The sequence below is a fragment of the Salvia hispanica genome, chromosome 1 (assembly GCF_029641045.1).
Source record: "Salvia hispanica isolate PSC_SH4W2 chromosome 1, Shi_PSC_v1, whole genome shotgun sequence".
NCBI lineage: Eukaryota > Viridiplantae > Streptophyta > Magnoliopsida > Lamiales > Lamiaceae > Salvia > Salvia hispanica.
The window spans coordinates 68674416-68699457 of NC_142692.1; the positions used below are offsets into that span (position 1 = coordinate 68674416).

Consider the following 25042-nt stretch of genomic DNA (forward strand, 5'->3'; position numbering starts at 1 on the left):
TATTTATCTTTATTGCTAGAAAGTATGCAACAATATTAAGAAAATCACATGTTGATTTGTGAAAAGTTGACCAAAAAATCAGAACAATTTAAAGTTCATACATTTATCGATAGAATTCTAATACATTTGCCAAACCATAATTGGTTAAAAGCCCATTAGGAACAATTACAACATTACATAAAAGAAAAGACTTACTCTTAATGAACATTTAATCAATCATACACCTTAATTATCTCATGATTCTTCCCAATAAAAGCAACAATAATTACCCCAAACCCTAACACTAAAAACTCTTATTTCATCCCACAATTTTTCATACCCTTTTTTACCCTCAATTAAGCTTTGAACGGCTTGTAGGTCTTCACATGCTCGGCTAGCCCTTGGATCGAGCCCGCGGCCGCCACTAGCGACACGACGAGGCAGCTCCAGCTGAGGATCTTGAGCCACATCCAATTGAACGAGTATTTGGGGATTTTTTGCTGCGCAATGTGCATCTCGATGGGGAAGTACACCGTGAGTGGGTAGAACGAGGCGGCCCCGATGAGGCCCAAAATGTCGTTGAAGAACGGGAAGATCATCGCCAGCACGGCCGTCACCACCACGTAGCTCGTCCGCCACACCAGCCGGAACGTGTTGAAGCCGTGGGAGCCCATGAAAGGCATGTACTCAGCGTTTATGAACTTGCTCTCGGGCCATCTCTTCTGGCACGACTTCTCCACAAAGGCGAATATCGGCTGCGCGAACACCTGCACGGGTTTTTAATTTAATTTTTATTTTATTTTATTTTATGAGACAACGTGAATTGGGGACATTTTCTCGAATACGCTAAAAGTTCTCAATTCCATGTTACATTACCTATGTAGCATGGAATAGTACTAGTAAAAAAATATAATCAATATCTAATTTGGATTAACAAAAATAATATGACTAAAAGTTGTAAATTAAATATAAAAAAAGCATGTAATAAATTAATTACCTGGTATGCCCCAATGAGGTGAACTGCAATGCAAATATTGGCAAAATCAATTAGCCAAAATGGTTCATAAAATCCAAATCCAGTGAGGAAATTCCCAGGAGCATCATTGCCAAAAGCAGCATAACCCACACAGCCACATAGCATGTAGAATAATGTTGTGGTTGTCACTCCTATAAATGAAGCCTTCTTCATTACTTTGTTCTCTGATGGCTTTGACTTCAATGTGTCCTATTCATTTTTCACGTGGTACAACATTAATTCGAGCCAAAATGAGAATAATTAAATATATAATTCATTAAATTAACTACGTACTACTAGAGAAAAATTTAATATATAATTCATTATAAGCAATTTAATTGGTTGTTTTTTTCTAGCTAGTTAAACATGTCAAATCTGAAATAATATTCGATTCGTAGTACTAGTGACATGATTACATGACATGGCCCCTTCTTGAGTTATTTCAATTATTTATAGTTCGATTGGACAAGGCACGTATAAAAAGATCTAAAATTATTTTGTAAAATAAATTATAAGGAAACAGGTAAACATTTTCAAAATATTTATTAAGTAAATAGATAAATATGCAAAGTAAAACGTAATAGTATGGCAAATCTAGGAGAATATAAAAGTAAAATATTTGAATTTTTTTAATTAATAAAAATATGATTTTTGAATTAATATTTCTCCGCCCCCAAAAAAAGGTGTGACCCAATGTAAGAAATGGATACCACAAACGGAAATAATAATTACTGTAAATACATATGAAATTTATTATAAAAAGGGTTATATGATTGATTTCATCCATGATGGAGATCTTTCATATGAGAAATAAGGAAATGTGGTCCGTTTTAATAACAGTGACATCCACCATGAGACTAATGAGATATTATTATAACTATTTTGAAGTAGCAAATATAATCTACACAAGGAAAAAAAATACTATAAACGTCTATGATAAAAATTATCCTATTTACTAGTAGTATTTTATAATGTCTATAATTAAATATTGTCTCATTCTATTTTGGTAGGTGTGACCACATTACACTCATTGATTTTCACTTCGTATACCACTAAAAATTAGTATTGCTATAAAAGTAAATCTCACATTCCAAACACGTATTCGACTCATATTACACTCAACCAATTTATTAAAGCATTATGTCACAAATAAATAAGACTTTTAATAAATCAGTTATACCATTTCGAGGCATTTACTTTAAATGATAAGATAGACCCATGTCCCATATCAACGTAAAATAGTGAATTACTTGGATAACTTTTATCAATTGATCCTATCAGTCAATGTAAACGCTTAACAAGGATAAATAAATCACTTCACAAACAAATATGGATACTATTTCTAAAATTTTACATATGGATACTATTTCTAAAATTTTACAAGGATGGCTACTATTATTTTATTCTACTATTTCAAATATTCTATCTTTCCTAATTCTCTTAAACAAAATATTTGAAGAGGAAAGGTGACTGATCATGGCCTTCATATATATGTAGACCGATGGAATATAATATACATGTGTGACACATTAAATTGGGAGATAAAAATCTGATCATTGTATATTTTGTAGATGGATGATATCATGTTAAGGAATCACATGAATCACAAAATCAGGCACATTAGTTGGACATATATATGGGGGCTCAATGTTTTTGTCATTTTATGATTCAAGATATGTAACCACTTACCTATTGTCGGTTGTTATCAATTTGGCACATTAGTTAGCATTTTCTTTACTATTCTCTTTTTTATTTATAGCGGCAGATTCAAAATATAATTTCTTTCACATGTTACCAAAAATTCACAACCACCAACCTTTTATAGGTGAATTTACCCTATTTTTGGCTACAATGCACTACCACGAAACCTCTACATAATAAATTAAGGCTAATTTACATAAATTTAAAACAAAAAAATATTTTTAAGTCAAATAATAAAGATATAATTGACTTGCCTGGATTTCGATGAGCACAGTGGAGTAGGCATAAGCAAAGGCTATATTTCCAATGGATTGAAATGTTCTCCACACCTTATCTGATCCCGATAGGTCCACCCCGACCGTCGTCCCTGTCAGCGTCGTCCTCACCTTGTCTCCACCACCTAAAGTCCGAAAAGTCTCATGTAAAATCGCGCAAATCAGTATAATATTGCTGGACTATCCATATACAAAATGTCGTATTTTTTTGAATTGAACAAATATTAAGAAATGAATAAATTATACACCCTAGCTAAATCGTCCGTGCCCTCGTATAAATTACCTACAACTTTGGCTATAGAGAGGCCGAGGCCGATGGAAGAGTATGCAAAGGACATAACGGCGGCCACAATAGAGAGCCACGATAGCTCGTGAAAATCCGGTATTTGGCACAAAACTATCTGAATTGCCGCAAATATTATCATGAACGGGTAGGTCGGTTCAGAGCAGTGCGCGTCATGTCCGTGTTTGTGATAACAGTTTGACTTCTTTATGGCCCTATAAATTCAAAATAAGCAAATTCAAACACTAAAAAAGTTACTACTACAATTTTGCGTGAGACCAATGGCGGAGCCAGATATTTAACAACTTTCTCAACGTAGTTTCTTTTCAAGTCAAAGCAAAAAATTAAACTCAATTTACACAAATTTAACAAATCTCCAAAAAGTATATTTGAATGCAAACTTATATTTATTGGCATTTAACTATTTGTATTGGTACTTACTCCATACTAATAGAGGCAGTTATTGTGTATCCAATGGTGATTCCAACAAGATTGCCGTATTGCGCCAGTCCACACAGCTTAACTTTTACACCACCTAATTAAAAAAAAAAATCACACAAGAAAAAATGAATTAATTAGGGGGAAAATAAAAGTAATTCCTCACATAAAACACTGCAAAAAAATGATTAAATAATGCAATTATAGTGAATTTTCAAGAAAAAAAAATAGATGATTGCTAGATTTTCGAAATCAATGTACAACAAGATTAACTGGAAAAGTGGAAAATATAATTAATGAAAGGATGTGAGGATATGACATGATAATAAATGTTATTTGTCTTTTCCATTTTTGAGCAGCAATAATTATTAGTTAGGTACTGCAGATTTACCTTTTTTCCCACACTTTAAAAAAAAAAAAAAAGTCAAACACATTAAAATCATATATGCACTCCAAATTAAATCGGCAAGTAAATTTACTCACTTAAACTAAGTAGTCAACATTAAAATCATACAACCACTTTAAATTGAAAAGAAAAACTAATTTTACTAGTAAATTGTTACATCCATTTTATAAGAAAAATAGAACGGTATATGTATGTCACTTTTAATTAAAAATGTATGCGCGATAAAGAGTTCGTCATACAGAGCAAAAGTTCAAGACAACAAAGGAAAAAAACTAACGGAACTCGAAAAAAATTCTCGATTTACCTAAATGGGCGCGCACGACGTCCATGTAGGTATAGTTGCGGGTCCCTTGGACGGGGCCCGGGTAGCGATAGGAGTCGGCGAGGAGGGTGGAGGTGTAGTAGGTGATGAAGGAGAAGGCCATGAGCACGGCGGGGCCCACGACCCATCCGAGCTGCGCGATGGCCCACGCGAGCGAGAGCACCCCAGACCCGATGACGGCCGTTATGATGTGCGAGCTGGCCGTTAGCAATGTGCCCGTTCGCTTGATGCGGCCGTCGTCGTCGAAGCTCTTGGTGACCTCGGCGGATTCGGTGTACATAGGATCAACTGAGGAGAACTCCTTCCCCATTAGTGTGTGTTTGTGTGTGAAAAGTTCTTGATTTTGTGTGTGTGTGTGTGTTTTGGGAGAGGTTGAGTTTGTGATTTGGTATAAGAGTAGAGGGGGAGTGTGGAGTGGTATTTATAGAGTGGGAGGGGTTGAAAATGAGAGGCTAATAAAGTATGTACATAAATACAAATTATAGTATTAATTTTTGGTTTTTTTTCTTTGACTTTGAGTGAAGTTTGGATACTAGACCTCTCTTTACAAAATATGTGTACACACACACAAAAGTTACATAGTATATTAATTTGATTTTCTCTTTTTGACTTTAGAATATGACACCAGAGAAATTTGATTGTTGAATCTATCTGTACGAACATAGAAAGTCTTCACAATTTAGAAGCCGAAATGATAAACAATGAAATGAATGTGAATTACAAAAGCGAGTTAACTACTTCACAGTTTATATGTTAATGAAGAAAATTAAACGAGAATAATGTAAAAAATAATGTAGAGATAATGGGTCATGTTAGCAATAGGATCCTTTTTTAGTTATATTCGTGGAAATGAAAAGAGTGTTTTACCTAAATATTTTCTTCTCTTATTGTACTAGTATATATTTTTGTTATGTTTCCAATACTTTTTTCAAACCCTCTATTAATGAAATTCATCTGTTGACTCCTCAATTTCAAGATTTAATTATGTTTAACTTTTATATATATTAGTCTCATGTCACACATCTGTTGCCTAGATATTATAATTAATGGCCAAAAAATCATAAATGCAACTTCCAATATTGATAGTAGTATTCACTTATAAATGTTTATTTCCTGAGTTATTTTGATAAGTGGCAGCAGCTGTCAAACCAGAAATGGCATAAATTTTTCATTGCAATCATATTAATTGGACAATGGATTGCAAATTGATAAGGACAATTTTCATTCATCCAATATACCCAATAAGTCAGAGATTCAGAGTTTTGAGTTTTCATTAGAGTAAATTAGAGGATAATAAAATAGGAAAATGTCATAATTATACTTTGAAATTGGACAGTGGAGGGTAAATTAAGATATACGATTATACAAAATAAACATTTGGTTAATTTGGATTAACTCATTACTCATGTACTATCATTCAAACCAAATTATTATGCAAATTCAGAATTTAATTAAAATATAATACTGGATATTTGACCAAATTAATTATGGTTTCTTACACAAGATTCCATATCTATCCAATGAATAAATATTTAACTTTATCAGGTTCTCAAAGTAATTGTGCAAAATCAGAATATACTTTAAATTAATTAAGCTATTAGTGTATCCATATTAATAATCTCCATATCATATAAAGCAATAGTTAAAGACATTAAAGACATAATTTTGTGCAATAAAACTCTGCAGCCACAAGCAACCCATACAAATCGTTTTTAATAGATATATAAAACTTAATACTTTTAATTAATAAATATTAATTTAATTGTTCTATTTTAATAATTTATCAATAGTTTAAATCTAAAATATGTACGATTAAACTTTAGTTTACAAAATTAATATCTAAAAAATAAGAATTTCAAAATACATTGTGTAGACAGCTATAATGTGGTTTCATTTCTACATATTTTGAATTTTTAACTACTATAATTAAAAAACTACCTTATCCCCAAAGTTGGGGAAGAATAAAGCCTAGATGAATATACTAACCCCTAATTGCTGGCTTTAATATAAAATAATTGTTCAAGAAACCTTGAAAAACACACTTATGTGGGATTTAGGACATTGGTTTGGTCTTTAATGATGATTTCCAAGGAGTGATTTCTTCTACTTTAATTTTTCTTGTATTAATAATTTCATCCACCATAGACGGTGCATGCTTTTTATTTTATTTCTGTGGCTCTAATTCTCCAACTATATAATGCCAATAATATTTTGGAAATGGTACGGTTCGAACCATCAAATGTGATGCACTAATAATAATGTTTTAGCTATTCAAATAGAATTTGTATTATATTATTGTGAATAAAATTGAAATGGAGCCGCCGTTGACTTCGGCTTTCTTTGTTGTTGTTGTAAGTCAATTTCATTTATTTGTGCATATCTTTCTTTATTTGGTTGTTTGGTGAGTCCTCATAAAAAAGAGACAGACTTATAATAATAATAATAAAAAAAATCAATCAATTTTATAAAATTTTTGCATCATGCTTTGTCACTTGGTTATACGTAGAATTGAGCAAGGTATCATTCTTGAAATTGACTTGATTTCTTGACTAGGTAGATTGGGTGGACTCGTGTTTCATAGTATTTCTTTCTTTTTTTTCTTTCTTTTTCAGTGGCATGATATTGAATTTTTTTTGTGAGTTCAATTCGAAGTAAATTCCTTTCTGTTATAGAAGGGGCGTAAATTTTAATTTAGAAAAGGAGACTTGGTTTTTTGTTCAAAGAAAATAATTAGAAAAAAATTGACTACCAAAATTGAGAGTAGTGAAATTGAATAGATTGATAAAACCAATGAGTTGGTTTGGTTGACATTCCTAACTAAGAGTATATCCACTACAGAAACTAATCGCTTTAATAACAAAAAATAAAAATTATTTGCATTGGAAAATTTTGAAAAATTGAGTAATTTAGGATGTTAAAGAAAATGTCACTAAGTTAGGGACAAATTATTTTAATTTTTTAATGTTTTATGACGCTTCCGTTTGCATAACATAATTTTAATTGGGACACCAAGAATGAAGATGTTTTTCTAAGTGGTGATACTGTATTCGGAAATACAAATTAGCGTCCTGCATGGAATTCCATTTTATTATTCAGTTTTTTTTTTTGCGCGTGTTAATTTACTTTTATTCATAATTTATTTATTTTTTGCGATTGACATAACACAACACTTGAATAAGACTGATTAATCTTTTCGATATAAATCGACTTTATTTTTGTGGCATCTTTATTACCTCAAAAAGTCTTTTTGTGAAGGGGACTAAAAGTTGAGTTATCACGTCTTGTTTTTGTACGAAAAGTCTTAAAGTTATTTAGGAGTAGGGACATAATTCCAATTTGAGGAATAGATTGATGGACAAAAAAGGGTAATTTCATTAAAAATATTCACTGTATAGGTAAATAGAACTATAAAAGAATATATATTGAACATTAAGAAATTGTGAATAAATATAGCTAAAATGTATTATTAAAATCACATCTGACAACTGTGCCCTCTCAACTGTACTATAAACTCATTAATGTGGTTATTATAGTGGTCCTAACCATGGTATAATACTTTTATTTAATTGAAAAATATAGTTAATTGTGCTATTAAGAATACAACTATTTATCATCGATTTTGTTCTCCCAACAACCAATTTATTAAGCTTTTTTATCCGGTATAAATATTGAAAAGCTTATTTTCATATTGAACAATAACAATTCATCATGTTAATGGAGTATTTTTTTTATTGTGTTTTGAAGAAACTCAAGTGTACACTTTAAGAACAAAACACATTTTATACTAAAATTGGCATCAAATTGATGTTTTACAATAAATTTTATATTATTATTTGTCCACAATAAGAAGTAATGTATTTCTAGTTTTGACTGCCCACAAAAGTTAATCATCTTCCATTTTTGATAAATTTCTAGATTATGAATGATTCTCCATTTACAATACTATAATCATTTGGTACCATTTATCTCTTATAATTTATTAATTTTGCATTAAAATTTGTGGCGTGCGCTATTCAGACTATTAGTTATGGATAAGGAGAGTAAGATATAAGTTTGTGTTAAAATGACAACACATCTTAAAGTGACACTGTGACACCACATATCCAGCAATATTATAAACGCTACAAGCAATAGTATAAACGCTACACAACAATCTATAGATTGTTGTCTAGCGTATTGGATATTGCTCGCCGAGAAAAATTGTTGTCTAGCGTATTGAATATTGCTGGCCGAGAAAATTTACCCTTGAACATTTTTTCTGATTGCTACATGGCAGTTGATTATTCATCCACGTGTACAAATGATTGGCTAAAAATGGTGGTATGAGGTTACTTTAAGAGAAGTTGTCATTTTAACGCACCACGTAAGATATATACACATATATATACTTCATATGTCCCAAGATAATCAATCTGTTACTTTTCAACATGTGGCTTATGAAAGGAATGTTTAGTGAGTAAAATATAGAGATAATAAAGTAGATAAATGAAAAATAATACCCTCTTTTACCATAAATATATGAGCATTTTTCATTTTCGTCCAACCCATAAAAATATGGGCATTTCCATTTATGGAAAGTTATTCAAATTTATTACCATATACGTCAAGTTATTTACAACTTATACTATCATCAAAACACTAATGATAATGTGGGTCTCACTATCTACTAACACTACTTTAACTACTATTTTCCTCATCTCTTTTACTTTATCAATTTTTTCTAAATTCTCGTGTCATATCATATGTCTATATTTTTATGATACAGTTTAAAAGGACTAATTAATTTTTTCAAAGAGAAAATGACTTAGTTACCTTGGATGTCCCAAAAGGAATACGAATCATTAACTTGAGATGATAAAAGTAGCATCCAATAGCAAAGTGCCTATAATTATTCATATCTAATTTTGAATTTTCAAAAGAGATGGTGATTTTTTTTTTGAAATAGAAAAAGAACAAATAACAGAGCACTACCTACTCACCAAATTAATCCAATTGGCTAAGAGACAAGGATGGATAATTAAGAAGAATTTGGTTAAGAGAGAAATACGAGAGAAAAGATGAAAATAGAAATATATTCCCTACGTCTCAATTCATTGATTCGTATTTTGTTTCGAGACGTCTTGTTTATTTCTTTGGAAAAAATAACTCTATTCACCTATATTTTATTTTTTTTCTTTATTATATTTCAATTTAATTTACAACTTGTAATACATGTTTCCAAAAGAACTACTAATAGTATTTCAAAATAAAATATTTATCTCCGTTCGCGAATAGGAGATCCGTTTTTCCATTTTAATCCATCCGCGAATAGGAGTCCCGGTTCACTTTTATCATAAATGGTAATAAGATCTCACCTTCAACTAACTTATTCCACTCACATTTCATTTAAAATTAATATATACAAGTGTGACCTCTATTCCACTAACTTTTTTTCACCCACTTTTTTTACCATTTCTTAAAATCCGTGTCGCCCATGAATAATGGGACTCCTAATGGCGGAAGGAGTGAGTATTTTTTTAATTTGACTTTTTATTTTATTCATTGAGATTGTATTGGACTTCTCAACGTAGGAGTATTCTTTTTCCTATAAAATATTCTTTTTATGTGATTGCTTGTAAAAGATAATTTTATCTCAAATTGCCTTTAAGACCTTCACCCTATTTATATTCTCTAGATTAGAGTGCCCAACCAAAACAATCCCTATTAAATTTTGTGGAGGTTGAGGAAAATTTAGTACTGCGAAACAAGAATTATTTGATTTACTTTATCTTTCAGATTTGAATTAAAATGGACGATATTACTTTTGATCGACGAAAGATGCTCAAAGCCTAGCAAAGTCAACTCCGAATGGTCACAATCTAAACATTAGTAAAACCAATATAATAAGTCAAATAATATAGATACATTAAAAGGGTAAACTTTGAGTGTAACACCTGAAATTAGGATTAAATATAAGTCACTAGTCCAATGAGATAAAAAAAATATATATATCTTTTTTTTTTTGTGTGACCACATGTGTACAAAACTTATTTTTTGGCGAAATCTGACTAATCATGTTGGACCGTGTCTGTGGATTAAGGCCAAAAGTCTTCTAACGAGTGATCGGGTTTGAACCCGTGACTTCAGTCACCACAGCTTCATGCTGTCAATTGTGCTACAACCCGTTGATAAAATGATCATTTTTTAAATGGTTGTAAAATGGATTATATATTATCGTACTCGACGATACTTGTAGCATATTTTATTTGGTTGTTTACTGACTGAATAAGGGGTGTTATAACATCTCAACTGATGTTGCTTCTTGATGCAAATTATTTTTATATTTAGAGAAAATAAAGTCTATTGTAAATACTAATACTCAGCAACCAATATTAGTTAGGTTTGCAAATGAAAGTGAGGTAACCAATTGAGTTTGATTCATTTCATTTGACTTGTGGATGAGAATGGTGGGTTTAAATATTTAACTTAGGAAACAATCCAAAAAGTAAATATATGTACCAAAAATTGCTTTCGAGAAGATTGTCCCAAGCTGGAAACTGAGAAGAGACTCTTGTTGTGGAGGTTAGGTTCGTGGGCTAAGGAATGGTGTCCAGAGTTTCCTTTTTTACCGGAACAAATATATGAGGAGCTGAGCCGAGTTAGAAGATGGACTGACATCAAACATAAGGCTAAGGTTGCAATCAAAGACCACTAATGAGGTTCGTCTTGCCCTCGGTTTGATGTAATGCTTTGTTGGCCTTGCTTGCTTGGGGGCTTTTGCTTTGGTATGAGCTGAGGTGGTGTGAGCTTTGGTCGTTTGTTTGTTTTTAATTTTGGTTTTTGTTGGTGCTTAGTTTTTTTTTTGCGTTGGTCTTGGTAGGTTTGTTTTTTATTTAGGTAGTGTTGTTGAACTCTTGCTCACCATCTTTTGGTTTGAGCCTATTTTTATTAAAAAAAAAAGATGTACCAAAAATTGTCCTAACTAAGCTCGAAAAACCGACCAGTTCAGTCATGAATCGCAATTTGATTGAATCGATTTTTCTTTTTTTCTTTTTAAAATATTTTAAATATGTGTCTAATGGGAATGGTGCTTCACTTATTGTCAAGACGTGAAATGCATATATCATTGGCTGCGACATAATGTAAATAAATATGTAGTATATAGTAAAGCATCAATTTTTGCATCTACACTAACTAATAACTCGTGTTTGAAGATATAATCTTATTAAAATAATTAATTAATTTTATAGTTTTTATAATTTATACTGTATATAAGTATATATTAATGTTTTTTAATTATAATATATATTTGCTACAATAAATTGTCCAGAACGATTTAAACATGAACTGCTAGTTTTCAATTGACCTGGTTCTTAAAACATTGGTGGTACCCAAATTTTAATTATTTTACTACTAAAATGTTTATTTTATTCTACCAGTCCTTTTTCCTTATTGGGCTCCTTTTTATACAATTTGGGCTTTTACTTAGCAAATTATTTATTCCAATAAATAAATAATGATTATAAAGTGAAGTTTAACTTAGCATATTAAAGTGAGACTTAGCATATTTCTACCAGTCCTTATTGGCCTGCAATGCAAATAAATAGTAGCTAATTAATTGCGATTTTCATTTGATTAGAAGCTGTAACTATGCAAGTCTCCATGTCATAGAAAATAAGAAGAATCTGTGCACCATATTAAATTAAAATACATAAACATAACTTGCATTGTTCGAACCTTGTGAATTGCCATTTGATTTAAAATCTTCCTTCCCTCTCCACACTGCCAATACTTCATCCGTTCTGAATCGCTGGGTGAACGTAGATTCTTCTAACGGAGTCGTCTGGCTCGAGCGTACACGAGGAGCCCCGTGTAGGAAATCATTGCCCACGTGAAATCATAGCACCGCCATATCCGCCATTTGACAACAATAGTTCAACCAGAGTAACACCAATCAAACTAAATCAAAATGGAACAATGTTCAGCTAAGCTTTATAAATTGGAAATACAGCTGAATTTATTTGGAGTTGAAATAACTAAGAGCCATTCTTATTGGTTAGATAATTAGGCAAAAGCTTTTGGGAATATGGTGAAATTGACATCCCAGAGAAGTTTTAAACATGTATAAATATCAGTAATTGCACATTAACCTGCATCAATGACAAGAAGAGAAGAAAGCAGAAGATGAAGTACTAAAAATAATACGAGTCGTTTATGGTGGGACATAACACAATTTTTTTGTAACATACCATATTTTATCAAATAAACATATAATTATTACTCCCTCCGTCCCAAGGTATTAGACCAACTTTCCTTTTTGGGATGTCCCAACATATTAGACTCATTTCCTTTTTTAGCAAAAAACATCTATCTTATTTTATTCTCCACCTACTTTTTTCTCTCTTCTCTCCCCTACTTTTTCCCTCTCTCATACTTTACTCTCTCCACTTTAACTATTTAAATATCAATTCCTTAAATCATGTGCCCAAAAGAAGTGAGTCTAATACTCCGGGACGGAGGGAGTATTTTATTTCTCTTCATTTAACTCATAAAACAAAATTAGGTAAAATGAAAAGCTCAATTCAATATATATTTATTATATATATATAGTATATAAATAGAGATTGTGATGTTCCAAAGATTACTAAATTAGCTTTATATAAACCTAAAATTAAATTATAAATATAAGGAATTAATAAAATATGGTACTTATACAAATAATAACAATAGAAATAAACAATAATTGATGGAGTACTATAATTATATATTCGACAACGTTTTAGATTAGGGTGATTATTCGATAAGTAAGAGAAAAATTGCACATGAATCAAATTTTCTGAGCCAAACTTAAAAATACAATGAAAGATAACAATGGTCAAAAATTAATTTCGTTTTCACAATATAAACTGAACAAATTGAACCTCTATCTATCTCTCTCTATTTCCTGTCTCGTCTCCCATCCCTCTTCTTTTTTCTGTGTAAAGGCAAAAAATCTGCCGCCCTATGCTAGTTCGGTCGCTGCTCACACGGCGTGAGGACGTGAGGTGGGAGCGGAGACGTGAACGCCATAGGGTCGGAGAGGACGTCAGGTGGGGGCGGAGACGTGAACGCCGTAGGGTCGGAGGCCGAAGAAAGTAGCTTTCCGGTGGCATTGCGGGGCAGGTGGTGGGGTCGGCCGACCCCGCACGACCCCACCTAGATCCGCCGCTGATTGTATGATCCAGAATTCATAATATTTCTTTTAGTTAACTTGAACTTTTCACTTTATTACCATTTTATATTTTATTAATAAAAATTGATCTATTTACATTATGTAAATAAATTGAAGAATCAATTTTATATTTTTTATGTGGTTATTTATTTTATAAAAATTGTTAATAAAGATTTATTGCTCCTCAAAGTCAACCTCTGACTAATGCTTGTGCCAAAAGCAATTGGTACAAGAAATGAAATTATGATAAAATTATTTTTCTTAACCACCAAGCAAGGCATGCCACAATTTCAACATTGCAAGTGCCCTTTATTGTCTTTTCAGCCAGATCCGCAGGGGCAATTTTGTCTTTACAGATAACCGACCTGAACCGTCGCGGGTTACAAAGGCGGCAAAACTTCTTCATTTTACCTCAGAAGCTCGTTGCAGCGCTAAATCAGCAGATCTTGTACGCAGAGCTTCTCTACTTGTACCTTCAGGTTTCAGCCATGAATTCGTTCAATTCCGCCTCGGTAACGGCGAAGAGGTCCGCGGAGGTGAGAGGCAGCGCGAAGGCCGTTGTCCATAGCGAGCCGTTGATCCAGAATTATTCGAATTTCAAGCGGAGCTCTTGCCCGGAGCGATTGATGTTCTACCAGAACGGATCGTGGGTTGATTATTCCGAGGAAGTGGCGGAATTGCTGAAATTAGGGTTTGCGGAGGGTAGGGCGGTGGTGGAGGCGCAATTGCTCGGGTACAGCTGTTTGTTTGACTTGTACCGCATGCTCGAGATCGATTTGGATTCCGGTAATCAGCGCTCCATCGCTTGGATTGATGCTGATGGTAAGTGCTTTTTCCCTAAAACGTTCGTCAATAGCTGCGAAAATGATCGTGAGGTGGAATTGGGCGATGGCGATGGCGATGAGATCTGCGCGAGGATTGAAATTGATGTCAGAATTGTTGAGAATTCGGGGGATCGCGAGGGCGAGGGGTTGAAGGAAGGTGTGGATTTAGGTAAGAGGGGGAGAATCGACGATGTGGAGGAGAGTTTTTGTGGCGCCGCTGCGAAGAGGGTGAAAATAGAGGAGAGTGAGTCGCAGTCGTCGCGGTGGCCGAAGGCGAGGAGTTTGGAGGCTGGGGAGAAACGTTATGAGATAGTGAGGAATCTGTTCTTATCCGGGCTGGAGAATGTGGAGCCGGGTGCTATGGTTACCGCGATTCATCAACGTGTGCGGACGGGGCCTTTGGATAAAGCGCGTTCCGAGGTTTTTGCCAAGCAAACGGAGGTCGTGAGACGAGCTAGAGGTGGGAGTAATGTGGTTTTCGCGTGGTGTGGGATGTCGTCCCGGGGCGTGGAGAGCGTCTTGATGCACGGGTTTGGAATCCCTAGCAAGTTATCTCGGTCAGCCGGTCATGGCGTTGGAATTCACTTGTCGCCTATACGATTGCCCCAAAATAGGTATAAATCGATGCATACTCGTGCTATTATCATCGTATTACCGTATGTGCTAGTTAATTCTTATAATGATAATGTTTTGGTTGATTATTGAGATGGAATATATGTATTTGTTTGTGTGGCTTTGGATTTGGTGTATGTTTCTGGAGTTGTGTATTTTCTAGTAATATTTTGGTTGGGATGGACAGTGCAATGTTGGCTGAGGTGGATGAGAATGGCGAAAAGCATGTCATATTGTGTAGAGTGATATTGGGAAGATGTGAGAAGGTTGAAGCAGGGTCGCTTCAGTCGTATCCATCAAGTGTGGAGTACGATACTGGTGTTGACGATTTGAACAATCCTAGGTGGTATACCGTGTGGCATGGGAATATGAACACTCATATTCTGCCAGAATGCGTGGTCAGCTACCGGCCTGTAAATATAAATGGTACTCCTAATAGATAGCTTTCTATAGATGTGAACTTTGATCGAATTTTCATGTGCCTTTGAAACTAAATCGCGTTAGTTGATATTTCAGGTTCTGTAAATAGTATCCCTAAGAATAGGGTTCCTAATCCGTCGACATTTATTGCAAAGCTATTCTCCAAGCTGAGAGGCTCGCTTCCTTTCCCGCAGTTTTGTGAGTTGCAAACTTCGTGGGAGTCATGTAAGGTGAGAATTTTGTTCCCTCAATCTGATGCAGAATGTTTAGTTAGGTTTAATTTGCAACTTACGCATTCAAGTATAAAACATATCTTTTTGCAGAAAGGGAAGTTGGGGAAACATGCTTTCATGAAAAAATTACGATTAATTGTTGGAGATGATGTGCTGCGCTCTACCATTCATGACATTCGTGGCTGAGAATATGTCTTCTGTACTTGTATGTTCGTATTTGGCAGAATAGAATTAGATATTTTTAGTCAAAACCTATTGGAATAGGGATGTATGGATTTATTGAGAAACTTGATCAAATTAGCAAAGCTAGTTTGATGTGGGCAAGATTTGTATTGCATTGGTGTCCCTCTTCAGTTAGAATAAGAGATGGAATTAAGTTATAGAGTTTGAACAGTTTCTACATCTTCTTTTTTCTAGTTCCCTTGTTATACCTCATCTTCTTCTCACATTTACAAAGCTTTATTCATCATTATTTTGTTCTGTATTGCAAATAGTTTAATCTTTTAATATGCCTTAAATGAAATCTTACTCCTGTTGATTATTGAGTATGTCCATCCAAAGTTTCGATAACGAAGGGGCAGTATTGGAAGAGGTGCAGTTTCGACAAGGAAGGAGCATCTACATTGCCAGGCAGTAGGCACCAAGGCTGGTGGCTGTGCCTCAAATGTGGCTGCTGGCAGCGGTCTGGGCCAGATTTTCGAGCATTCTTAGCTGGTACGTTGTCTGAATTGCCTTATTGTTCGTAGAAAAACATTGATCGGTTCAACAGATTCTCATCAATCGTTTATAGTTTTGTGGTTCAATCCTCTGCGAAGATTGCTTGATGTTCTTTATTTCTTTGATTAATTACATTTTTAGTAAATTTTGATCACTCCATCTTTTCTAAAATGAATTTGCATATACAGCAAATTGAATCTGTATTTATTATAAATTTGCATATATATTAAAGGTATATGTATTTTATTCAAAATAGACGTATGTATTTTATACAAATAAGTGTGTATAAATTTGGTTACCAAAAACATTCAAATATAGATTTCGTGTATGTTATGATCTTGACCATCAAAATTTAGAAGTGATCAAATATGTCAAATACTACTCAACTAAATTCATATTAGTAATTGACTACATATTCAATTAAATCACGTGTGATTTATAATTATGTCAATGATTTAGAATTCGATAATGACATTAAATTTTGATTGGTCGGTTAAATGAAGAATAATTAAAGTTGAATAAAAAGCACGTGAAGGATTGTGAGGCATATAAATGTCATTGAAAAAAATATGTAGATGAGATTTGTTTTGGATTGTCCACACATTTGGCTGGTAAAATTTCACTAGAATGAATAAAGCAAACTCCACTCAACTACTCAACTAGATATGCATGTCATTCTCAATTTTAATCGATTTTTATTATAATTTCAAGGGATTTATTAGGTGAAAATAGCATGGCTTAAAGGTATAAAGTGAATTAAGAAAGATGAAGAAAGAGTTTTTTTTTACTATTAAAAATATCCGGTGTGAGTTTTTTAAAAATCTCGAAACTTCTTCATAAAAAAATAAAATTCTCTAGGTTGTGCGGACAACTATAGTATTTTCGGACTGACCTTAAGGAAAAATTAAACTCTACTATTGGCACGAGAGCAACCACCACCTCTCGTCCCCAATCTGCCGCTAATCTCAAATAAAATGTAAGAGTATACTCCGCAAAAGAAATACCTAGTCAATTTTTATCATTTTAGCATGTATAGAAAAATGAATCTATTTCCATCTACGATTATCCTCAATAATCAATATGTTAATTCATTTATTCTTTTAATTTATTTATTCTTTTTTATCATAATATGTATTAGCAGTATATTTATTAATTATTACTGAATACTATTACTATTTCAAAGATAATAATTTCTGCACTACTGTCGCAAGGGACAAAGGAAATTTCGTTTTCTGCATGTTATAATATTTACGAAAATGACAAAAAAGTTTAGTGGCGTGGCTTTGTCGTGTCTTTTCAATTGCAATGTGGCACTAAGTCCTATCATAATATATATCAAAACAAATTTAAAATAAATTAGTTTCTCGTGTGCATAGTTTTTTTTTCATATTCATAATTACTCCAAAATTAATTGTCACTCACTTGGCTATTGGCACCCCAATTGCTAGTAGTTTGAGAGTATCAATTTGATCAAAGGTGAAGAACAAAATATATATATACAAGTCAAAGATAAATAACAAAGGTTTCAAATTATTTTTTTCTTGCTCTTTTAACTAATTTGATGGGATGCCCTCACATGCTGTTGTTGCACTTGTTGTCTATTGTTGATTTTTCTTTTGGTTAGGTAATGTTGGTTTGTGTGGCAACCACCTATTGTTCAATTTTTGTATTTGGAGGATTTGAGCTCACTCTTTGGGGGGTTTGAGCATTTTCTTTGATTAAAAAAAATCCAATATACATACTTGATTACAACATAAGTATTGTTCAATATCCATGGCAAAAAGGTAGAGAGACCGAGACGAGGAGGAACTCGACAAAGAGTGAGCGAGATGAAAAGAATGAAATAAAGACGAAATGAAACTCGGCAACCACTAAAAGGCAAAGTTTCATTGATTATTCAGACATTAATGTATCGCGTAACTATTTATCGCACTCCAAATAAAAGATCAATAATTAGATCAATAATTTGTCGACAGATGTATAGTCTATATGTTTATAACATTCTAATGTGCCTTTATATAGGTGAAGTTAAATTAAATTCTTATAATGGCATACTCCATAATCAAGGGAATATAGTAATATAGTCTATGTATACAACATGCTAATGTCCCATGCAATGTTAGGTGATGAAATATGTATCATGTGCATGTGGCCCACATTATAATTCTTCCTTTGGGAAAAAAATTTAAGTGGTGAGAATTGAATCCCACAAATCTCATTAAATTGGATACAATTCTCTATCGTGGAGTTATGGGCCTCCCATTTTGATCGACTTTTTAGTAAATATTGGAAGACAATATAATATTCCACAACTATACAAATTTTAATTGATCATGGAACTCCTTCAAAAGGAATGGATCACATCGAATTTTCCAACTTTTTGAGATGTAGAATTTGTCATATATCAACTTTCTTTGCAATCATATGTCTTTTGATCTTCAGTAATAACGCTAATTTAGTAATAGATGAAGATAATTCTTTAACAATTTAGAAAATAATATTTCAAATCAATGAATTATTAATACTTTATTTTTCTTATTATATCAATGACTAAGCATGAATGAATATGTTGGACAAGTCATAAGCGTTTCATAAAAGTCCAAAGAGAAGAGAATAAGAAAAGTCCAAATGAATAAGTTCATTCAATAGAATAACTCGCGAGTGTAATAAAAGGACCAAATTTCTTCTTGTATTTAATTTCATGAGATCACTTTTCTCCATAGAATAAATATATTACACTCCTGAATTAGTATACAAGAGTTAGTCAATTTAAAATGTTAAATGCACTCAAGTGGAAAATCAATTGTTTCCAAACAAATTAAATACTAGTACTCCCATGTCTTATTCATGAGACACTATTCATCATTCTAAATTAATTATACATCTACCAATCTAGTACTAGTAATGGAGTATTAATTCATTTCATCATACTAATTACCAACTATAAAAACCAAAATAATAACTAGAAAATAGTAGTATATCATTTTTTTTCATAGTAACTTAAAAAATATATATATTAAAAAATGAAAAATAGTAATATGAGTAACATTTTAAACGATCTAGTCAGTCGATTTTCAGGCTAGCCCGTTCAAGCTATCTTGGACTCAACCAAGCTAGGTAGCTACACCAACACATCATTCAATTTGAAATTCAAATTAGAACTTTTCGTCATTAATACTCCTTTCGTCCAGTTATAAACTCCATGAGTTCTAACACATAATTGTAAGAGAGAAAAAGAAAGAATTTGATAAAACAAAAGAAAGCAATAATAAAATTCTATAATAAAAATTGACTAATTTTTCTTAGACGGAGAAATATTACCTTTAATCTACTCATTCTGATAAGATGAATTTCGAGCCGAATTGACATCCCGGAAAAATATAGACAATTCAATGCATGCATATGTGTGCAAAAATTGGGAATGGCAGGTGGGTCCCACCCCATGAATGTAGGGCGTTACATCAGTATCAGTTCCCATGGCCATGGCGACAGCTACCATCTATAAAGACAACCCCTTTCTCTCAATCTCTTTCCTCCACGCGTTCCATTTCACCCTTTTTCTGCTTCCCCCAAATCCCCCTCTCTCTCTCTCTATCTATATATACATGCGCATGAGATACAAATTTCTCTCTTTTTTTGTCTTCAATTGCTTCAATTGCTTCTGCCTCCTGCTTCAAGCTGTAGAAAAAATCCACTCTTTATTTGGGAATTCAATTTTCGAAATCCCTAGCCCCAATTTTTTCAATTTTGTGAAATCGAGCGAAGGGGGATTTGAAATTGAAGGGGAAATTGGGGGGGATTGAGGGTATTTGGTGGGGATTATCGATCGATAAATTGGGATTGAATTGAAATTGGGGGACGAGGATGGGAGGCGAGATGGCGTACCTCACTGTGGGGGAGAAGGAGAGGTGTGACGAGGGGAAAGTAGCGGCGGCGGAGAGGAAGTATTCGGCGCCGTCGGTGGGCGGTGGCGGGTTGGCGCCGCCGCCGAAGAAAGTGGTGGTGGTGGGGTATGCGCTTACGTCTAAGAAAGTTAAGAGCTTTTTGCAGCCCAAGTTTGAACGCTTAGCGAGGTAACTGGTTGATTGATATCTTCTCGTGATTGGTGTTTTTTGGAGTGTTGGTGAAGATCAATTTTGGCTGATGTAGTTTTCAGTGATTTTTATGCTTCTTTCATTGAGAATTGAATTGGTTTGTTTGTTCACTGTTTACTTGTTTGGATTGAGGTGAGGGTTTGAGTTCGTCTTTGCCGATGTGTTTGATTTGATTAATCGTTTTTTTAAAGTTGGAATTGGAACTGGAACTAATATCTAGCTATTTAATTAATGGTTTTCTTTATGCTGGATGATCTTGCCTTTTGGTGTGTGTGTATATATATATATACACATGTGTGTGTGTTGTTGTGGTACAGCTGTTAAATGTTCTGTTTTTAAAGGATTTTGAACTGTCAAAGATCACAATTTGGTGTCTAAATCTTTAGGCAGTCATGTGGCATTTTTATCTTGTCAGACAATGGTGAAATTATAATATAATTTTAATCCTGACAGTTTTCAATTACTAATTGATATTCAGGAACAAGGGAATCCTGTTTGTGGCTATTGATCAAAGCAAACCCCTTTCGGAACAAGGTCCTTTCGACATTGTGTTGCATAAGGTGACTTCCTTGTTCGTTCTCCACTTCCGGCTGAATCGCTTAAGACGCATATGACTATGAGAATCTAATGCATTTTAATCTCGTTGTGTTTCCTGCAGTTATCTGGAAAAGAATGGCGGCGAGTACTAGAGGTTGGTTTCATCTTTCGGGGTGACCTTTGTTAATAACTGGTGAAACTTTTACTATTTATTAGAAAATTTTAATGTATTAGGAAGTGGAATGATACACATTGAATCATTGATTATATGGTGGCATGTGCATCTGTTGTGACTGACTATGGTCATGCCTATTGTGCTTATTCACAGTATAACATAATTTGCAGAGATATTGCTTTCTTCTTCTTGAGTGTTTTGAGTACATATTTTAGTTGAATCCTCATGAAGAGATGATTTTCTTAACAAATACATCTTCGTATTGAAAGGAATTTCTTTGTTGGTTGTATCAGAAGAGAAAGAGACGTATATTACGGAGGGGTTTCTTACTTTTCTACATATGTTCTAGCTGAAAAAAAACTGCCTTATTCTCGTCTTGCTGGAGGTTTTCTTCTCATTATTTTAATTCTGATTTGTCGATCATCTTCTATGACCACATATATTTTAGATAATTCGATTCTCAATCATGCCTCACTTAATCTAGTGATTAACATAAAAATTGGTTTTTGAGTATTAATGCCCACCTCCCGCCCAAAAATATGTAAGGTCTAGATGATGATGATGATTAGTTCTTTTCTAATAGTATTTCTTTTAGTTTTATGCTAATCTGGAATTTTTAAGGTTCTAATGTGCATATCGTCTCCCTTTTTAGCTTCTCCTTTCATGTGGTTGTATTTGTGAAATAGAATTGAAGTCTGAGATTGTTTCTTGTCATATATGCACGAACATGTATGCAGCATTTCTCAATAACCTTGAAAGGCTTTGCGAAATATCCTTTGCACGAACAGCATTTCTATGATTGTTTCTTGTCATTTATTGTTTACTACTTTTGCAGGATTATTGGCATGAACATCCTGAGGTCACAGTTCTGGATCCTCCTCGAGCGATACAGCAAGTACATAATCGTCAATCCATGCTACAAGAAGTTGCCGACCTGAATCTGTCAGACCGTTATGGTAAATTTGATTTATACTGCTTACAGTATTGTTATTTTTAAGCTTCTCCTCTCCTTGTTAAAGTCTTCCTGTTGTTATTTGTTCACTGTTGTTCCTTGGTAGATTATAATGAAGCTGTTTTTCAATTGAATACGGACTTATTTTTGGATACATGTCACTTATGTGACGTGCAGGAAAAGTCGGTGTTCCTAAACAGTTGGTTATCAAGAAAGACCCGTCATCAATTCCCGGTGCGGTGAGCAAGGCAGGTCTGAGGCTACCAATTGGTATGTCGTGCTTTATCTTCCTCTCTTTTTTGTACCTGCTGTAGTATTTTTCTTGTTTTCTTTCCTTATCTAATTAACGGAACTATCTTCACAATCCACCTGGAAAATAAACTCTTTGTACAAAATCTCTGTGCTTCAGTGGCAAAGCCGTTGGTTGCAAAGTCACATGAACTGTCTCTTGCCTATGACGAGTTCTCCCTCCAGAAGCTCGAACCACCACTCGTTTTACAGGAATTCATTAACCATGGTATGGACTATGGAGAGATTTATTGTGTCCTCTTATTGCTTTTTCCAGTGGTTTCCCTTAAGACGGATAAAAAAACTTAAGTTTTTTTAAACGGACCTTCTTTCTTCTTTCGTGCTGTAGGAGGTGTGCTGTTCAAGGTTTATATTGTTGGTGAAGCAATAAAAGTGGTTAGGCGTTATTCCTTACCCGATGTCAGCAAATGTGAACTGTCAAAGAGTGCTGGTGTTTACCACTTCCCAAGAGTTTCTTGTGCTGCAGCATCTGCCGATGAAGCTGACTTGGATCCTTGTGTTGCTGGTGAGCTTATTATGTTCGAACATATTGGTTTTTCACTTTTTCTGGCATTTTGCTTAGTTGTTAGCCTAGACAGTTTATTTCGTCTCTCAGCAACCTCAATATCTTATCTTTGAGCTCTTGTCAGTTCTTATTTTTCTGCTGCCCTTTTTTCACGCAGAGCTTCCTCCACGGCCATTACTCGAGAGATTGGCTAAAGAACTAAGACGACGGCTGGTACACATTTTGGTCTTCCGCAATTCTTTACATCTGCTACCCTCGTAATATTGATCTGATCATTTGTTGTTTCAATCCTCTTGCCATAGGGTCTTCGGCTATTCAACTTGGATATAATCAGAGAGCATGGAACTCGAGACAACTATTATGTGATAGATATAAACTATTTTCCAGGTATGCCATCTACTCAAACATAAGATATTTACGAATAGATTTGATATAAACAATAAACTTTCGTCTAACTGTGAAAGGGGTCGTTCGAATCTCCAGGATATGGAAAAATGCCAGAATACGAGCACATATTTACGGATTTCCTTCTGAGTCTAGTTGAAAGCAAGTAGACACATCGTCTGCAGCAAGAGCCATATCATCGACACACATCACTATGCTTTGGAGGGCGAGGAAATCGATATCCTTATGGTGATATTTGGCAGTGACTTTGTGGCGTTGTGAAGGCGATGATCGATCAATCGTCTGTGGTTCGTCGTGATCTGCCAAGGCCTGTTGTGTTTCACCTGCTAAGCAGCTGGGTAGGGCGCTAATCAGTTAGTATTAATTTTTGATCTGATCGATGTGTGTTCAGTTTTGTAAATTCTTGTTAGATAGACTATGTATCTCTCTCGGAATTTGCTGCCTAATTCACATTTTTTTCATTTTTTGGGAAGTTGATATGTTTCGTTTCTATGATGAGTTTTTCTTGTCTTGGAATGATAAAAAATTTCATTTCTATCATCTCAATTTTACTCATATTTATAATACTAGATTTGACCTCAAAATCAGTTATGATAAGTGAAATTACATAAAATTCTACCAAATTTGCACCCAATGTAAATCTCCATTGTCGAATGCCAAAAATAATTGAGAAACATTTTTAAATGTACTCACTCCATCTCACTTTAGCAGTCTCATTGACTTTTCCGCCTCTTTTTGTAAAAATGATAAAAAATAATTAAAGAAGAGAACTTGTAAATTAAGAGAGAGAATAATATGGAAAAGTGTCTTATCTAGGTGATTGTCTCTTTTACTTTACTATTTCTCTACTTTAACTATTTTTTATCAATTTTATAAAAAAAAAACAGAAAAGTCAATGGAACTGTTAAAGCGGTACGAAGGGAGTACTTGCTAGCATGATCTCATCCTTTAACCAAAATATTGAAAACAAACAATATGGAGCACTCAACCATTAAAAATTAGTTGCCTAGCGATATACTCCCTCAGTTCCATAGTACTTCATAGAGTCATTTTGCTATTTTGGTACGTTTCATGGTAATAGAGTCATTTCCTTTTTAATAAAAGTAACACATTTCTCCACATACTTTACTTTCTCTTTTTTTTTTTCTCTCTTCATCTCTCTACTTTTTTCATTTTATTCCCCTTTACAACTCACCTAACACCATTTTTCTTAATCTTCGTGCCAAAAAAAATTGTCTCCTTTAATGTGGAACAGATGGAGTACTACATCCAACACCATTAAACATGAAGATAATGCATTCAAATCCAAATAAATAAACATCAAATTCTTTCACAAAATAAGTAAAATATCCAAATCATTCAAAAAAAACGCCGAGGAATTTCAAATTCAACAACAATATCAACAGCAATTCAGCTCTCTAATTGCGGCAATTAAATTGGTACAGTCGAAAACGCAAACCTAATTTCCCCAAATTGGGGATAACTTCACTCGGACTGGACAGCAGGCTGCGACGGCGACGGCGCGGCGGCGGAGTCGCCGGAGACGAGAGTCCATTCCGGAGGGAGAGGCGGGAGCGGGGGGTAGACGGCGGGGCCGTGGCGTATGTCGGAAGGGCGGCTCTTGCGGGGGCGGGACTTCATGTGATGCTT

General features: G+C 33.9%; 3 protein-coding genes across 3 annotated transcripts; 2 read left to right on the top strand and 1 right to left on the bottom strand.

Annotated features, from left to right (window-relative positions):
* Positions 1–78: 78 nt before the first annotated feature.
* Positions 79–4815, bottom strand: LOC125221749 (amino acid permease 6-like). The gene is made up of 6 exons (XM_048123975.2): positions 4402–4815; positions 3695–3788; positions 3254–3468; positions 2950–3095; positions 977–1204; positions 79–746 (listed from the first exon to the last, which is right to left on the bottom strand). The coding sequence occupies exons 1-6, from the start codon at positions 4727–4729 to the stop codon at positions 336–338; spliced, it is 1422 nt and encodes a 473-aa protein (XP_047979932.1). The 5' UTR covers positions 4730–4815; the 3' UTR covers positions 79–335.
* Positions 4816–14017: 9202 nt separating this feature from the next.
* LOC125223268 (putative inactive poly [ADP-ribose] polymerase SRO3) lies at positions 14018–16078 on the top strand. The gene is made up of 4 exons (XM_048126337.2): positions 14018–15047; positions 15233–15471; positions 15562–15695; positions 15789–16078. The coding sequence occupies exons 1-4, from the start codon at positions 14098–14100 to the stop codon at positions 15882–15884; spliced, it is 1419 nt and encodes a 472-aa protein (XP_047982294.1). The 5' UTR covers positions 14018–14097; the 3' UTR covers positions 15885–16078.
* A 3873-nt stretch (positions 16079–19951) lies between these two features.
* Positions 19952–23864, top strand: LOC125222228 (inositol-tetrakisphosphate 1-kinase 3-like). Its single transcript, XM_048124734.2, has 10 exons — positions 19952–20488; positions 20988–21069; positions 21168–21200; positions 22057–22177; positions 22351–22443; positions 22583–22690; positions 22811–22987; positions 23145–23200; positions 23290–23374; positions 23471–23864. The coding sequence occupies exons 1-10, from the start codon at positions 20280–20282 to the stop codon at positions 23539–23541; spliced, it is 1035 nt and encodes a 344-aa protein (XP_047980691.1). The 5' UTR covers positions 19952–20279; the 3' UTR covers positions 23542–23864.
* The last annotated feature ends 1178 nt before the right edge of the window (positions 23865–25042 follow it).

Coding starts and splice junctions, on each gene's coding strand:
- LOC125221749 (XM_048123975.2), bottom strand. CDS start 4,729: ATGGGGAAGGAGTTCTCCTCAGTTGATCCTATGTACACCGAATCCGCC. Junction 3,789..4,401: donor CGTCGTGCGCGCCCATTTAG/GTAAATCGAGAA, acceptor TTTTTTAATTAG/GTGGTGTAAAAGTTAAGCTG. Junction 3,096..3,253: donor CTCTATAGCCAAAGTTGTAG/GTAATTTATACG, acceptor TTCGGACTTTAG/GTGGTGGAGACAAGGTGAGG.
- LOC125223268 (XM_048126337.2), top strand. CDS start 14,098: ATGAATTCGTTCAATTCCGCCTCGGTAACGGCGAAGAGGTCCGCGGAG. Junction 15,472..15,561: donor CCGGCCTGTAAATATAAATG/GTACTCCTAATA, acceptor TTGATATTTCAG/GTTCTGTAAATAGTATCCCT. Junction 15,696..15,788: donor CTTCGTGGGAGTCATGTAAG/GTGAGAATTTTG, acceptor ATCTTTTTGCAG/AAAGGGAAGTTGGGGAAACA.
- LOC125222228 (XM_048124734.2), top strand. CDS start 20,280: ATGGGAGGCGAGATGGCGTACCTCACTGTGGGGGAGAAGGAGAGGTGT. Junction 21,201..22,056: donor AATGGCGGCGAGTACTAGAG/GTTGGTTTCATC, acceptor CTACTTTTGCAG/GATTATTGGCATGAACATCC. Junction 22,178..22,350: donor GAATCTGTCAGACCGTTATG/GTAAATTTGATT, acceptor TGTGACGTGCAG/GAAAAGTCGGTGTTCCTAAA.